This window comes from Rosa rugosa, chromosome 3 (assembly GCF_958449725.1).
Source record: "Rosa rugosa chromosome 3, drRosRugo1.1, whole genome shotgun sequence".
In the NCBI taxonomy this organism is placed as follows: domain Eukaryota; kingdom Viridiplantae; phylum Streptophyta; class Magnoliopsida; order Rosales; family Rosaceae; genus Rosa; species Rosa rugosa.
In genome coordinates, this window is record NC_084822.1 from 35,911,947 (window position 1) to 35,929,218 (window position 17,272).

The 17,272-nt window shown below is 37.6% G+C and overlaps 1 protein-coding gene and 1 long non-coding RNA gene across 3 annotated transcripts; both read left to right on the forward strand.

The window, feature by feature from the left end:
• The first annotated feature begins 401 nt into the window (after positions 1-401).
• On the forward strand, positions 402-4,676 carry LOC133739771 (uncharacterized). Of its 2 annotated transcripts, XR_009860816.1 has the most exons (7): positions 402-754; positions 917-1,955; positions 2,319-2,779; positions 3,170-3,250; positions 3,492-3,567; positions 3,835-3,934; positions 4,022-4,676. It is a non-coding gene; the product is annotated as an uncharacterized LOC133739771 (long non-coding RNA). The 2 variants fall into 2 exon arrangements; XR_009860815.1 differs by having other exon boundaries at positions 917-2,779.
• A 9,519-nt stretch (positions 4,677-14,195) lies between these two features.
• On the forward strand, positions 14,196-15,600 carry LOC133740633 (transcription factor WER-like). The gene is made up of 3 exons (XM_062168571.1): positions 14,196-14,402; positions 14,586-14,715; positions 15,033-15,600. The coding sequence occupies exons 1-3, from the start codon at positions 14,264-14,266 to the stop codon at positions 15,433-15,435; spliced, it is 672 nt and encodes a 223-aa protein (XP_062024555.1). The 5' UTR covers positions 14,196-14,263; the 3' UTR covers positions 15,436-15,600.
• Positions 15,601-17,272: the final 1,672 nt, after the last annotated feature.

Consider the following 17,272-nt stretch of genomic DNA (forward strand, 5'->3'; position numbering starts at 1 on the left):
GCATGAGATTGTTTTGAGTGTAGATTAGTTAACCCATAAACACTTGTGTGAAAAATAGAGTGAATATCTTGTGAGTTTATGGTTAACATGGTTTGACATGCATTCTCAATTTTGGTACGTTGAAATGACAAATTAGAGACATGCTACACATTTCAAAACGCAAGCATTTGATCCATGATCCATGAAGTTTAAAACCTATAGCTCACTACTAGAATTTACCCTTTTAGTCACAAAATTATAGGTGACAAACCTTAAAAGTGTGACCTATTGTGGGAATGGGTCACAAAATTTCTAATTTTATCACCAATACTTTTGTCATTTGGACCAACACTGTTCTCCATTCATTGTGACGGAGGGCATGTAGTTAGTGTCAAATTTTTTTTGACACTAATCTGTTTTTTTTTTTGGCAAAGTTTTTGCCTTTTGTTTAGAGACCTATCTAAGCCTAATCAACAAAACGCGGGAGATATACCGCCAATAAAAAGATCAAATAAAAATTTTAGGGCCTGGAGGGAACTTTACCGCCATTCGGCCAGCCAAAACGCTGGGCTTTAATAAAAAAAGAGTAAATAATATTGTCCGCATTTGCTCGCATATAAAAGCCTAAGGAAAAAAAAAAGACTTTCGTCTCTGAACCCAGACTCATAAACATTGAGTGTAGCTGAACCCAGACTCATGAACCTTTGTCTCTGAACAATCCCTACGCCTTTACTATCCATCTCCATTACTTTCAACTCACAATCTCAAATTCCAGGTTAGTAACTTCACAATCAAAACCCATAAACTCTTATTCTCAATTTCAATGTCTCTCTTGCACTGCTTGTAGTATCTTTTTCTTTTTCCAGAATTTCCTTGAGCTATATTCAAAATTTTCTTTGTATGTGTTAATGGGTATTCAATTTTCTTTAATTTCAAGGGTACTATTAACGGCAAAAGCTAGCAAGGATATTAAGGAATCAAGGGTACTATTGTCGGCAAATTTCAAGGTAATTGAGAAATCAATCTTGTTCTCTCTTGCTTGCTACCTCCTTCTCATGGATAAGGTAAGCTAGTCGATCTTCAGAAAGTTATTTCAATTTTGTTCTCTTGTTTCTGAAATTGATCTATTCACAGATTTGGTTGTTGTTATTTTTGTGAGGTAACTACTGGTAGTTATAAGGTTGTCGCTGTATATATGCTTGCTAATCTATGTTTAGAGTTGATTAAGCTTCTTGTTGTTATTTTCTCCATCAACTGGAAATGTTGGGTTACTCTTTGTTGATTGGTTATGGTTGATAATTGCTATTTTGTTAGGGGAATGAGGTTTGATTATGATGGGAAAGGTAAAATGTTAAGTGTTAGGAGGGGACTGTAAGAGAATAGCCAGAGTTAGATTCAGCTTTGATTACCATGGCCAAGTTGCAAATGACTTGCTGTTCTGGAGGTGCAAGGAGAAACTGAGTGTCAGGCTCTATATATTTGTTTTTCCAAATCCTCCAAGTTTCATTACTTTAAGTGTCAATTGTGTTTTGTCTTTGCTATTTCTGCTGTTAGTAACATGGTTCTTTTGTTTCTCTTTTTTGGTCTGATACCTTTTTGAGCTTAACTATATATGCATAGCTTTGCTACCACACATGATTGTTTTCTAGGGGACTAAATCCCCTTGGGGAGATTTCCCTTCATTTGGATCCGCTTTGAGATTTCAGTCATTTCTCCTCACTTTGATCCGTGTTGAGGGATTTTACCTCATTTAGATCTGCTTTGAGGAGATTTCACCTCACTATAATTAATACGCCTTGTGGGAATTTCACCTCACTTGGATCCGTCTTGAGGAGATTAATTTCACTCACTAAGGTCCGTCTAGCTTGAGGGAATTTAACCTCACTTGGATCTGTTTTGAAGAGATTTTACCTCACTTGGATCTTCCTTAAGGAGATTTCATCTTGACTACTCTTTTAGCTCTTCTTCTTTATCAGGTAAGACCTCGCTCTTTTGATTCATTTTTCCTTTGAGTGTATTCTTTGGTTGGAGTGTTGGAATTGAGTTAGATATTAGCTTTGAACATATATATAGAACTTTATAGGTCTGAGTTGATTTTCCTTCTGAAGTTCTAGGTAGTTCATAATATATGCAGCTTATATTATGCATGTAAGTAGAATTGTGGTAATATCCAAAAAAAAAAACAAAGTAGAGTTGTGGTATCCTGGTTCCGATTTAACATTTTTTTTTTTATCTACTAAGGCGGTTATTTTTGTTTTAGGTTGTTAGTTATTTTGTATTTGGTTTTACTAGTTATTATTATTATTATTATTTTTTAATCATTTGGTTTTGTTTCCAAGGGATAAGGATAGGTGGCTGACGGTCTGTTAGAGGAGGGAAGAGAAAGAAAGAAAAGGAACAGAGAGAGGGATGGAAAGAAAGAAAGGGAACAGAGAGGGGAGGGAAAGAAAAAGAAGAGGGGGAGGAGGAGAAAGAAAGAGACCACGGAAAAAAATAGAGAAGGAAGAAAGAAAACGGAGTCGAAGATAAAAGTAGATGTGTAAGGGGAAGAGAGTTTTTGACATTTGAGAGAGAAAGAATCAGGGTTTTAGTCTTGCAGACTTTTTTGTGAGTGTTTAAGAAATCCAAGCCTAGAGTTTTGATTACTGTAAGTTTGAAGGTGTGAGCATGATTTCATGGTTTTGGGTTTCACCTTTGAGATTTCCGGAGCTGGGGGTATTTAAAGAGGCTGAGATTTTTAGCAGAGGTTGAGCTTTATTTCGGTGAACTCTATGGCTTTTGCTTCTGTTTAAGATACGAGGTGAGCGGCTTTTGTTTGATATCATAAAATGCCTTTATAGTTAAGTTGGATTTCTTTATTTTGTCAAATAACAAGATTTTGGTAACTTTGTATTTTTCCTTTGTGTTAAGTCTGAACCCTTGTTTTTAAGTAAATTAGTATTTAGAATTTGTTGGGTTATTCAATTGTTGTTTGTTTCCTTTTGAAAGTGTTGAAGGCTTCTGGGGTGTTTTTAGATATTTAATCTGGGTGTTAATGGTGGCTTTTCAAATGGCTGAAGCTTATTAGTATGAGAAACTAATGGAGGGACTAATTGTGAATGCGTTATCTATCAATAATGTGTTAGTTTTTATTGAATGCGCTATCTATCAACAATGTGTAGTAAATATATTTCTCCCAATTTCACTGCAGTTCACTCGATTTGGCTTTCCATTAGCTAGAAGGGGAAGTTACCAATTATAAAATTTGGAAGGACTTGGTCATAATCCCAAGGTATGTTACATGTTTTTACCATTTTATTGTTGTTTCATATTTTATTAGTAAGTTATATTCGAGACTGTTCTGCCATATGCCTACTTGTTGTATTGTGAAATAGTACATTGTTTGTTTCCACCCATTTTGAATCTTAGGAATCGGAGTAATTAGGCATGTAAAAATGGATCAGACTTCTTTATTTTTTTTTGGTTCCTAAGTTACATATAGGTTATTCCTTACTTGAACACGTCCATTTTAGAAATAGGAACAAGAAAAAATATAATCATTGTGGTGGTTCACGTCCTTTCACGAAACACATGGAAGCTGAAGAACAGGTAAATGTTTGTTATTGTTTAAATTTAGTTGCTAAACTCTATTATCAAATATACTTGTCTAATTGATTTGTTTCATTTTCTTCGAAAACTTATCCCATAATTTGTTCAGTCTTGCTGACATATAAAAACAATATAGAAATAGGATGAGGAGCTTGAGTACAAATGACAAACTATTTTTGTGCACTTCTTATAGAGTATTTACATACTATACTTTTCTCATATACCATTATTTGGGCTTTGAATTGCTTTTGTTATTGCCAAATGTAGAAAGGTAAAAATGTGACCTGTTGAGAATTGGGGTCTCATGCATCAACATCGAGGCAGCAATGGTGGTGTTTGGATCAATGAAGAAGCGGAGAGGACAGGGGTAAGGATTATATGTTATAATTTTAGTATATTGAAGCAAAACTGACATCATAGATTAAATGTATAACATATGTTTCATTATGTGTAGAAAAATCTGATTGAAGAGTTGATTAAAACCAAGCAACAGTTGGCTGAGTCTGAGGATACCCCATTTGAAGATGTTGTAGTGCCTATCCCTATGCAATTAGATATCTTGGCTAAGGAGCTTGGAACTATGAAGGGTAAGACCATTCGAGGTGTGGGCTATGGTCTTAAAAAGGACAGATTTTGTTCTTAAATCCCTGCATCCACGTCTAACCCAACAAATGCTCAATTTATGAGGTACATTATTCTATTGGAAGAACGACTTACTTCTCTTGAGGGTGAGAAACAACCTCAACCTCCTACACATGATGTGGATGAAGAGGGTGCTGAGGAGGGTGATGAGGATGAGAATGAGGATATGGATGTGCTTTAGGTGTTGATATCCTCATTAGTTTTTTGCAAGTTATATTTTGGATGTGTACAAATGAAGCCATGATATTTCCACATGCATAGATATCCCTTAGTTTAGGGCTTTGGCAGGTTTTTGGGTCTTAGATGTCCTTATTAGCTTTTGGAAGGATACAATTTGGATGTAAAAATGATGCCTTCAAATTTCAAATGCATCCAGCACTTGATATGTAAATTTTTCAAGTTACTATCTTTTGTAAAGTACTAGTTGATAAGCATGTTAACATATATTTTTGCTACTTATTTACTTACCTATTACTTGTTGTGGTAAAGTGTTGATAATTATAATTATTAATTTAAAATTAATTTTCATATATACTATATATTGAAAAAAAAAAAAATTTGTTTGTCAACCATTCTCAAAATTAAAAATTAATATTTGATAATTAGACACGAAATTAATTTGTCACCAATAGTATTGCATTTGGCGGGTAAAAAAATTTTGGCACCAAAATCTAAAACTGATTCAAAAATAGTGACGAACTATTTTCGTCACCAATAAAGTAAAATTTGGCGGTAAAAAAAAAAATGGATGCAAAAATAAAAAAAAAGGATAAGATTTTGAAAAGAATGGGTGACCAAATATCAAAGATTGGGTGACAAATTTATTTCGTCACCCACACCCATTTTAGTGACGAACTTAGCATTTCGGCACCTAAAGGAATCAGTCACGCACTATAGGTGACGAAACTGGTGACAAACTTTTTTTGTCACCCATTCTTATGGGTGACGAAATTTTCAGAATAGGTGACAAAAGTGGTTTGTCACTCATTAGGTAAATTCTACTAGTAGCTAACTTGATTTTCATGCCCTATCTATATTGTGTTCTTTGAGGAAATTGTTGGAAGGATAATGTAGCTATTGTAGTGTCGGATTTGGGCTAGTTTGCTTGAGGACAAGCAAAGTTCAAGTTTGGGGGTATTTGTTGGATCATAATTCATATACATATTTGTCCCCTAAAACATGAAAATTACTTGTTCTAAAGTCCAAATTTAATGTTGACTAATCCAATTTCATTATTTTCCTAATCTTGTACTTTTGCTTAACATTTGCGTTTATTTATATATATTTATTATGTTTTCCTTATCATGCTAGGAAATGATGGAGAAGAATGGAAATGCACTAAAAAGTCAACCTTAGAACATTTTCTTACTTCGGCTAGGAGAAAGTCAGCTAGACAAGGAAGAAGGAGCGGTCGCCTGACCAAATGAACTCCAAATGAGCTGAAACTCTCCAGATCCATTCTAGACATCCTAAGAAACATTTCTTATGAAGAGTACAAGAGCCAGATAGAAGTGGAAGGCCTTCAAACCATCAGTCCAATTTTCTGCAGAAGCAAAACTGGAAAACTGGACCTGTAAGGAGTCCAGTAGCGTTTTCGGCCCATCCACTACTCCAAAAGCTCTGAAATTTTAATAAGATGATCTACACTCATAGAGAAACATTTGATTTGAAGAAATCGGAGGCCCATAATGAAGTCTTGGTGGAGAAATAATTGAAGGAATAAAGAGACAGAAACTTACCTAAAACCAGCTCAACACCACATGTTCATGTTTCCTACCCACATGAAGAAAGCTAGATGCTTTTCTCTTTTTCCTTGGATTTATTTTTCTACTCCAATCTCTTTAATAGATCATCATCACTTCCATATTTCTGCACCTTCATGCCTTGCTTTCATTTCATCATTACTCAATCTTTTCCATATTTTACAAACCACTTTCATTATTTTTATTTCACTCATCATTTCACTCTTCTTTTTCTTCCCTATAGAAACACCTTCTCTTCTCACTCTCAACATCACCCATTCCTTTGATCCATTACATCTTCTTTATCTGTTCATATCCTTCATAAAACCTCCATATCCACCTCCCAAAATCCAAACCCACAACTACCATCTTCCACCACCATAAACTCCATCACTACCACTCAAAAGTTAGCCAAATGAGTATCATATTTTCATCACCATTCCATTCATTATCACTATCAAGAAGTTCATCATCCATCGATTCCTCTATCAAGGAGGATTCAAGGAGCATTGAAGGAGAAAAATGAAGGAGGAGCTACCCATTGATTTGTCAAGCTTCAACTAGTTCTTTCTTCCCTTAACTCTTTAATTTACCTTGATTTATTTTATAAATTTGATGCTAATTTGTATGATTATGAGTGAGTAGTTACTTTGTTGGGGCTAGGGTTGAAAGCCCTAGCCAAACTTGTATGAATTGTTGTTTTAATTTATATTTGATGTTATTTGTGATTTTCATCTTCATATGCTAATTCAAGAAGTGAATGCATTCATTCAAACTTAACTACTTTGAATGTGTTGTGTTTGTCATCTCATGAAAAAATGTTTAGGGAGTAGTTAACCTTGAGCATTGATAGCATGATAGCATCCTCTTTGTGCATATGAAGGTTGTGAGTTAAAATCACATAGATCTGGGATTGGTTTGCTTGCATGATTATCTAAACTCAAAGCTTTATGCATCTAGGAACAATGAATTGAGACTTAACCGGTAATAGGAATTTATTTTCTTAGGTAGTTAATTCAAGACTTATCCGGTTGGAATTAATAACATTAAAGGAGTTTAAGCCTTTGTAGTCTTATCCGGATGCAAAGAGGGTAATTGGAAAATTAGAATAGCATCACTTGTATTTGAACTTCAATACTTGCAAGGGAGGTTAGTGGTAGACAATCCAACCCCTAACCTCATCCATTATTTTACTAGTTTAGTTTATATTTGAGCATTTATTTTAATTTGGTTCACCACTCTATCCAACAAACAATTTCACTACCACTACAATGCACATACTCACCATGAGCCTAGATTTTCTTGTGAATTTAGGTTTATGATTGTACATTTGCATATTCTAGCTCTCCTTAGGTTAACACCCTAGCTAGTGAAAGAAATCCAATCCTCGTGGGTTCGACAACCTTTCTTAAATCCCTATACTATTACTTGTACCCCTTATACTTGAGGGTGGCTATTTGGCTAACTGTTGGTAGAGGGCCGGGCTTGGTTTAGGGGTTTGAAACTGGGCCCAGCCAGTTAAAAGCCCATTAGGCCCGGCCCGTAAAAGCCCGCAAACAAAAAATATTATATAAATAACACAGAAACTGTTGTGCAGAACACCTAACTTCGCTGAATTACTGGGAACTTCTCGGATGGAATTAGGAGTTGTACCCTATATGCAAGGAAAGCCCCATGTGTCTAGTTTCTGAGGAATTTTACGGTTTTCTATTCCGGCTTTTCTAGAAGGAGTTATGACAATTTAAGTGAAGGCAGTTCAGCTTGAACGAGAATCTTCAACACAGAAACTATTGTGCAGAACACCTAACTTCGCTGAATTACTAGGAACTTCTCGGATGGACTTAAGATTTGTACCCAATATGCACGGAAAGCCCCATGTGTCTTGTTTCTGACGAATTTTACGGTTTGCGATTCCAACTTTTCTAGAAGGAGTTATGGCAATTTAAGTGAAGGCAGTTCTGCTTGGACGGGAATCTGCAACATCTTTTACAAGTTCATGTATAGAACCGAACTTCGCTGAATTCCTGGGAACTGCTTGGATAGAATTAGGAGTTGTACCCTATATTCACGGAAAGCCCCATGTGTCTAGTTTCTGAAGAATTTTACGGTTTGCGATTCCGACTTTTCTAGAAAGAATTATGGCAATTTAAGTTAAGGCAGTTCAGCTTGGACGGGAATTTGCAACATCTTTTACAAGTTTATGTCTAGAAGGCCCATCACATATATTTGGAAATCTTCAGTGTGCCACATCATCATTATATGTGTGTGTGTCTCTTTGTGTGAGTGTGAATTTGTTGTAATTTGGCTTATGGTGAAATTGGACGTACGTTCTTATACTTCTATATAGAATATGTGCATATATATTCTACATGTCATGACTACGGTTGACCAATTCGATCGGATTCGAAAATATGGTGAAATTAGGTAATTTTTTTACCACACTGATATTTTATTATAATAATCTCATCCAACGGTCGGTTTTTCCATTTTATTTGTATTGATAGAGGTTGCCCTTTAGAGTGTATGATATAAAAATATAAGTTTATAAGATTAACTAAGTTTGACCTACCTGATCAAATTCAAAACGAGAACCAAATTGGCTGGATTTTCTACAACCACCATAAAACATTACAATCTCTCCATTGAGATTGTAATTGCTGTTTTCCGCTCCACGATTCAGCTTCTCACCTCACTTTCAAGCCACAATCGGAACTGGGAGGATCGCCAGTTGCTTGGGCTTCGCCAGTCACGAAATCAAAATCGAAGCTCATCTTGGGCAAGATTTGAAGCTCGAGCTCGACCTCCGGTGCTCGACCCAGGCTCTCTGGCGCACGATACAGGCCGGTGGCAGAGGAAAATGTTGATCTGGTACGCTAGTGGCGGAGGAGAACGGCGATTTGGTGCCTAGAGCTTTTCTCTAGCTAGGTGCCCACATCAAATTCTTTTTTTCTTTTTTTTTGGGTAAAATGGGGCAAAGCCCAAAATGAAAGAAAAAAAAAAGTTCTATTGGGGCAATAGTGGCCTGTTAAAGGTCTATTGGGGGGCAATAGACGTTTTGAATTGATGTAATCTCCTCGTTTTTTTTTCTTTAATCAAAGTTTTATTTGTCTAAATTTAGGAAGATTAGTTCCCATTACAGCGACCGAAAGTTCTATTAGAGGGCAATAGACGTCTATTGGCCTATTGGGGCAATAACCCTTTCCAGCGACCTCTTTGGGGACCTCCGGCGAGATTTTCAGAAAAGTCCGGCTAGCGGCGACTGGAATCAGGCGGCCGGTGACAGGGCTCCGGCGAAATCTTCTATGATTTCTCTCTCTTTCATTTTTTTTTCTCTCTTTAAGTAATAAAGAGGTGAGGGTTTTTAAAAAAAAAAAAAAAAAAAACCTTAATAGGGTATTAGGGAACACTTCTTTATAGTGTTTTGGGTAAGAGAGAATTAAAAAAACTTAATGTGATAAGTGAAAAAAAAAAAATATCTGAAAATGGGGTAAATGGATAAAAACCCAAAATAAAAGCATTTTAATCTACGTACTTCACTTGCTCAAAACAATCTAAGAGAGGCCTTGACTCCATGTCATGGATGGGAAATGAGATCATGGGCTCTTGGCCTTACAACCAAGTACCTATAGATGGGACATGAGATACCAAAATTATCCTTCAGCCATAAATTAATTTTCTTTACGAAAATTAGAGTAATTAATGAACTTATATAATGAAGATTGAATGTGTTATAAGCAATTAGATTGAGGTGGTTGGTAATACTTGGGATTTATTGTAGAATTATAATTACTTGTTCAATGTAATTATAATTACAATAATTTTCTGATGTTTTCAGTTTTAGGCTCATAGATATTTATATTTTAAGGACCTTCTAGCTAGGCTTCTATGCCATTGCTTCTGAGTTCTGCCCAGGGTAAATAAGAGTAAATTTCAGAAGCCCAAAGTCACCAAACGGTCAGTGCTAATTATTCCTCCTGATGCGGTTGCCTCCTACCTAAAAGACCAAGGGGGTTGGACGACTCACGGCCACATCCTCCAAACACTAGCACGTTTGGTTTTTCTTTTTTGGCATCTGCGTACCCGTAAGGTTTCGAACAAGTTGGATCTCTAAGGTTTACCTGCATCCACTCTTTGCGTGGTTTGATTGGTTTCCAACGTTACTGGCCCCTCGATCCACATCTTCAAATCTGGACATAAATCATTCGGTCGACCTCCACCCCAACCGTGAACAACATTTATGAACTTCTTAGAGCAACAAAAATAATTGAGTTTTTGACTCTCCTTTGTTTTTTTTTTTTTTTTTTTTGGCAAAGCCATTACAAGAGAAACAAACAGGCCAAGAAGCCAACAGAAACAGAGGCTAAACGCCAGGAAAACAAAGACAGAAAAGAAAAACTGGACAACAATCTCCAATCCAGCGCACCCTCAAAATAGCAGAGCTAGGGGGGGGGGGGACCAGCTGCATCATAAAGTAAAATGCGCATTAGGGAGGGAGGGGGATTAGAGTCCCAATCCACCGGGCACACCCTGCGCGAGGCCCACGCTGCCACAAGATCCGCAGCGTGGTTTGTCCTCCTACTGGTCCAACGCCAGTTTACACAGTTGAAGCTAGAAGCCTTCGTTCGGATGGAGGAAACAATCTGAGAAGCCGACCAGTCAACCGCAGACAAAGGGTTTAAAAAAGCTGATATCAAAACCAACGAGTCTGATTCCAACTGTAAAGAAGATAGAGGTATAGAGGAGGCAAGGCTGAGGCCAAGATCAATTGCCATAGCTTCAGCAGCCAAGGAGGAGGAAGCAAAATTCGACTGGGACAAGCCTTTTACTAAAGTTCCAGTAGAGTCACGTAATAGAGTTGAGAGCCCACAAGAAAGAGTGGAAGAATCCCATGCCGCATCCGTGTTAATTTTCCAAGAGTGAACCGGAGGTGGAAGCCAATGAGAGGAGTCCTCAGAGTTGCTAGGGCGGTGATTCTTTGGGCTGATGAATGTAGGAATTGCCAGAAATTCCAAGGAAGCTTTAAAAGCCCTCGACGCCACCGAAAGAGAATTAGGGGAGATATGATTGAACACACAATTACACCGTTCTTTCCAAATGTACCACAGTAAGAAAACCACATGTGTAGTGAACTGCGAGTCTGTCTTGCAAAGGCCACCATTTGAAAGGAACAACTCAGTAAGCCACGCTGCATCATAAAGTAAAATGCGCATTAGGGAGGGAGGGGGATTAGAGTCCCAATCCACCGGGCACACCCTGCGCGAGGCCCACGCTGCCACAAGATCCGCAGCAGCGTTTGTCCTCCTACTGGTCCAACGCCAGTTTACACAGTTGAAGCTAGAAGCCTTCGTTCGGATGGAGGAAACAATCTGAGAAGCCGACCAGTCAACCGCAGACAAAGGGTTTAAAAAAGCTGATATCAAAACCAACGAGTCTGATTCCAACTGTAAAGAAGATAGAGGTATAGAGGAGGCAAGGCTGAGGCCAAGATCAATTGCCATAACTTCAGCAGCCAAGGAGGAGGAAGCAAAATTCGACTGGGACAAGCCTTTTACTAAAGTTCCAGTAGAGTCACGTAATAGAGCTGAGAGCCCACAAGAAAGAGTGGAAGAATCCCATGCCGCATCCGTGTTAATTTTCCAAGAGTGAACCAGAGGTGGAAGCCAATGAGAGGAGTCCTCAGAGTTGCTAGGGCGGTGATTCTTTGGGCTGATGAATGTAGGAATTGCCAGAAATTCCAAGGAAGCTTTAAAAGCCCTCGACGCCACCGAAAGAGAATTAGGGGAGATATGATTGAACACACAATTACACCGTTCTTTCCAAATGTACCATAGTAAGAAAACCACATGTGTAGTGAACTGCGAGTCTGTCTTGCAAAGGCCACCATTTGAAAGGAACAACTCAGTAAGCCACCTGTCCAAAGAAGTGATGGTCTGAGAGTCAATTCTACAGGAGAGTGGGTGGGAAAACCAGGTACGCATGGCCCATGGGCATAACAAGAGAATGTGTTCAACCGTTTCAGGGTGAGATTGACACAGCGGACACAAAGGAGATTGAGTCAAGTGACGATTGTGATTTGTAGCCAAGACATTTGACAGAGCCCTCCAAAGGAAATGTTTCACTCTTGGAGTAGCTCGGACTTTCCATAGCCATATCCAAACTTTGGAGTCAATAGAATGGGATTGATGAGGGTGAGAGGCAAGTTTATGTGAAGTACCAGAAACTTGAAGTGCATAACCCGACTTGACCGAATAAACTCCTGAAGAAGTGGGAGCCCAAATTAGCTTGTCATGGTCGTTCTGGGAGCCAAAAGTGGTAGCTTGAATGGCATTCAAGATCTCCAAAGGAATGAAAGATGAGACTAGATCCAGGTACCAAGAGTTGGATGATCTATCGATGACATGAGAGACATTCATCGAGTTCAGTAAAGGGGCATTTTGGGGCCTGTATTGGAGGAGGTTACCAGAGGGGCATCTAGGGATCCAGTTATCCTTCCAGAAGTCAATTTGGGATCCAGAACCAACCTGCCACATTCCTCCACCCGTGATTAGATGCCTACCTTCAAGGAGACTAGACCAAGCCCATGAAGGGGAAGAACCACGGGTGGCCTCTAGCAAAGAGGAACGAGGAAAATATCTACTTTTTAGAACTCTTACCCACAATGCATTGGGACTGGAAAGGATGCGCCAACCCTGCTTTGCAAGCAATGCAATGTTAAAATCAGCCAAATTTCGGAAACCCAAACCTCCATTTGATTTTGGAAGACCAAGAGAAGCCCATTTTTTCCAGTGCATACCCGGGGATGAAGCATTCCCCCACCAGAAATCAGCCAACACCGAGTTTATTTGATTTGAGAGCCCAGCTGGGAACTTGAAAACAGTCATGGGTACATCGGGACTGCCATTGCAACGGATTTGATCAATATCTCCTTGCCTGCTTGAGATAGAGTTGACTTAGACCAACCCGAAATCTTCTGAAGTATGTTATCTTTAACATAAGCCAAAGCTGAGATCTTTGATCTGCCCCAAACTGTAGGAAGACCCAAGTATTGGCCCGAGTTGACTCTTCTTTGTTTGGATGCGGATAGATTATTGTACCTTTTGATTTATGACAATCTACATTTGTTTTTTTTTTTTTTTTGCTCAAGCATCTTTAGAGTTGTAATTCAAATCTATAATTTAAATTCGAGTACTGAAAATTCAACTAGATGGATGATATATGTCGTTTTGAGAGGCAGACTTTAATAAATGGTTAATTCATCTTAGTCTTTGATTCAAGAAGAGTAATGTATATGTAGGCAACATTTTACATTTTTGACCATGTTGAGCATTTCTTCCAATAAGTTTATAAGTCCCAACCTGAACAAATAACGAGGTACACTGAGGGTTTTGCTTTAGGATTTTGCTCATGTTTTTTGTGTGGGAGCATTATAGGCCTCAGAAACTAGCTCGTCATGGAGAAGCAAAGCCATTAATGAACAGAAGATTTGTTCAGGGTGCTTGAAGGTTCGTTATTTTATTTTTTTGGGCAAAAGTTCACAATTTTACAATTATAATTAAGGATATGCACTTTATTGATGAGCGGTACCACACTATGTTCTTTACTTTTCTGAGCCTATACTGTTGTCGGTGACCTAGAAGTTTGTTTGTTTGTTTGTTTTTATATTTTATTTTATTCAGATGTGGACCTAGAAATTGAATAGCCAGAGTTGGCTGTGAAAATGATGTTACTAGCTTGGATCAACGGATCAATTTATTTTGGAGCCCATGTCCCCGTCAACTCAGCTGTATGGTCCCTAAATGAACAGGCTTCGATTTCCTTACTGTGTATTTTATTTTTTATTTTTACCTCGTAGGCTTGTACGCAATCCAGAAGTAGAAACATAAAATTAGTACTGTACTTGACAATTGATATTTTCTCCACGAAATATCTGCTTGATATGACCGAGGCTTGTACGCAATCCAGAAGTAGAAACATAAAATTAATACTGTACTTGACAATTGATAATTTCTCCACGAAATATCTGCTTGATATGACCATGCATGAATTCGGGTTCCAGATAAATATTTTCAGCTCCTTACTTTCAGTTAGATAACACAACTCTGAGAGACCGACAGATAGACATAGCTAGTAATATCTAGTAACTAATTCATATATATATATATATATATATATATATATATATATATATATATATATATATATATATATATATAAATATGTTTATATATATAGCTAGTAATATTGTGAAGCTCGACTATACTATCGATCGAGCCGCTACACAGAGAGAGCTAGAGAGAGAGAGAGAGAGAGAGATGGGGAGAAGCAGTACTTACTATGATAAGAATGATGGACTGAAGAAAGGAGCCTGGACTGCAAGTGAAGACCAGATTGTCAAAGCCTACGTCAAAAAACACGGTGTCGGAAAATGGGGCAAACTATCCAGGGAAACAGGCAATTCAAGTTTAATTTCTTGTTTTCATTCATGTATAGCACTATATATATATATATATATATATATATATATATATTTGCTTACTTTGACTCGCTGCAATTCATTATAATTTCGAATTCCATGCATGACGATCGAACCTCTTGTTTCGTTTATATATGATAAGTGCATGTGTTTGTGGGCAGGTCTGAAGAGATGTGGGAAGAGTGTGAGACTCAGGTGGTTGAACTATCTGAGGCCTGATATCATCAAAGGCAACATTACAGAAGATGAAGAAGAGCTCATCATCAGGCTCCACAAACTCTTGGGAAACAGGTAATCCCTTACTTACTTCACTGGGGTATAAAAAAAAAAATTTTGGGCGAACTGTTGAGGTAGTTGTGGTTATGGCGGTGTAGGTGTGATGAAATTGGATCGAAAATGAATGAGTCTAGCTTGAACTGAACTTGAGAAGAGAATTGTTATGGAAAAACACCGCACACAACTTTGTCAATATCAATTCCCAATAAAAATTCAGTATAGTTTTTTGACTCTTTTCGTAAAAACCCTACTTAACTAATTGTATGCGAGGTAATCAATTAGTACGTACGTTATTCTTTCTTAACTTTCGGTTCACTATACACTTGGTGTAGATGGTCCTTGATAGCCGGAAGGTTACCAGGGCGAACTGACAATGAAATCAAAAACTACTGGAATTCCACCTTAAAGAGGAAGCTACAACAAGAAAATCACTTAGACGTGTCCAAAGATGAGGAGATCAAGGAGGACTTGTCATCCTCTGCCGTTGTTGCCGCTGCCACTGATGAGGACGTCCCACGTTTGACCAAAAACAATGTCATTGAAGACGAAGATCATCATCGTCAGCATCATGATGCTGACGTTGGAGTTGGAGTTGCAGCTGAAGCAACTAACAATAAGGGTACTGGTGATGATGAATATCTGAGGGATGACCTTTGGTGGAACAATTTCATAATGGATTTCAATGATACCCAACTCGACGTATCTGAATTCCAAAACGACATCCCCGAGATTTAGGAATCTAAGGCCATCTCCAACCCAAAGGGCTAAAAATGGCCCTGGGGCTAAATTTTAGCCCTAAATTCTGTACTATTCATTGATCTGACATCAACCGTCTCCAACCCGTCAAGGCTAAATTATAGCCCTAAAATATATTTTAACATTTTGGATTGGTTATATATATATATATGTGTGCTTATTTTTTAAAGTCAATTGACTTATAGTAATTGAAATAAATTATATGATAAAAAATATTTTTTCGGTTGTATTTTTTTTTTTAAAGATAATTAAAAATATCTTTAGCTAATGTTGAAATGAAATAAAACTGCAATAGAATTTTTAATATTTATTTTATTCATGACATAAGCATTTAAAAGTTACACAACAAAGTAAGACAAGGAAAAATTATTAATAAAAGATCAAAGTTACAAGCAAAATTTATTCATAATAAATAAAAGTTACAAGCAAAATTTATTCATAATAAATAAAAGTTACAAGGAATTTTTAATAGATTATAACAATTTATTTGGGCAACATTAATTACTCATCCGAGTCATTGAATGACATTTTCGGGCGGTACTCATTCGACGTCGAACCGGATGACGGAAACAACTCACGGCGCCGAATTTTCTCCATTATCTCCCTTTTCTTTCCGTCATAATACTCTTTACTCAAAGGCTATTATTTTTTTCAAACCAACGGCTATATAGCCAACGGTAAAAAAAAAAAAAAAAAAAAAAAAAGCAACGGCTAGCTGACGTCAGCAACTAGCCGTTGCTGACGTCATGCATATGTCACACAGCACTACACGGGTGGGCCTCCCATTTCTGATCCATTTGGCCCTAAGGGTTAAAGTGCTATCCTAAAGGCTATATTTAGCCCTTGGGTTGGCCTTTTGGCCCTCAAAAATGGCACTTTACCCCTTAGCCTCATGGGTTGGAGAAAGAAAGGGCTATTTTTTGGCCCTTTGGCACTTTGGCCTCTTGGGTTGGAGAAGGCCTAAGGTGATCGAACGTTATCGATCGACGTCGGAGATTGCTGCACCGATCAACAGGCAGGGCAGGTCCTAAGTTTTTCAAGGCTACTAGAATTTTGTTCATAGACATCGGTCAAGAACCGATGTTAAACTAATTTTCGACCGATGTCTTGGTGGGTGTAGAGAAAGATAAAAAAAATCAGACATCGGTTGTCAACCGATGTCCACAGTAACAATTAACATCGCTTCTGAAACACAAATCGATGTATAATCGTTATAATCATCATATTTTTGTATGTTAGGTATGTTTAATTCTTCATATTTTCACATTTTATACTTAATAAAGTATATGTCGAACAATACCTACGTGAACATTTGCATCAATTTCTATTCCATAAGCGATGTCTAGTACAGTTGTAGACATTAGTTCCCATGAGTATTGTTTGTTCGTGGCCATTTTTACATGTAGCTTGGCACATTATTTTCTTAGGAACGCTGTCTGTATCTTTAGGCGTCATCGGTTTTTTTTTAAGGATTGATGTTTCATTTAACACAGCACATCGTTTTCATTTAAGCAAAACGATGTTCAATGGTTTTATGTACATCGCTTGCTTTTTCTAGAACCGATGTGTTGTTTCACTGTAGACATCACTTTTGTTTTGTAAAATCGATGTGCACTGGTTTTGAGTACATCGGTTCTGCGGACACAACTCGATACATTAATAATCATAAGACATCGATTTTCATTTTGATACTGATTTCTAATCTCTCAAGTGACTTCGTTTTCCTTGACATTACTGTTTTGTTATGCTTCTATATACTTCACTTCATTTTGACAAGCGTGATGAGCTAAGTTTGCATCTAGCTGCTGCTGGGAAA

Bases quoted from the DNA above. Each gene is read 5' to 3' on its own strand.
- LOC133740633 (XM_062168571.1), top strand. From the start codon at position 14,264: ATGGGGAGAAGCAGTACTTACTATGATAAGAATGATGGACTGAAGAAA. The intron at 14,403-14,585 runs GCAATTCAAGTT...GTTTGTGGGCAG, and splicing joins CAAACTATCCAGGGAAACAG to GTCTGAAGAGATGTGGGAAG. The intron at 14,716-15,032 runs GTAATCCCTTAC...CACTTGGTGTAG, and splicing joins CACAAACTCTTGGGAAACAG to ATGGTCCTTGATAGCCGGAA.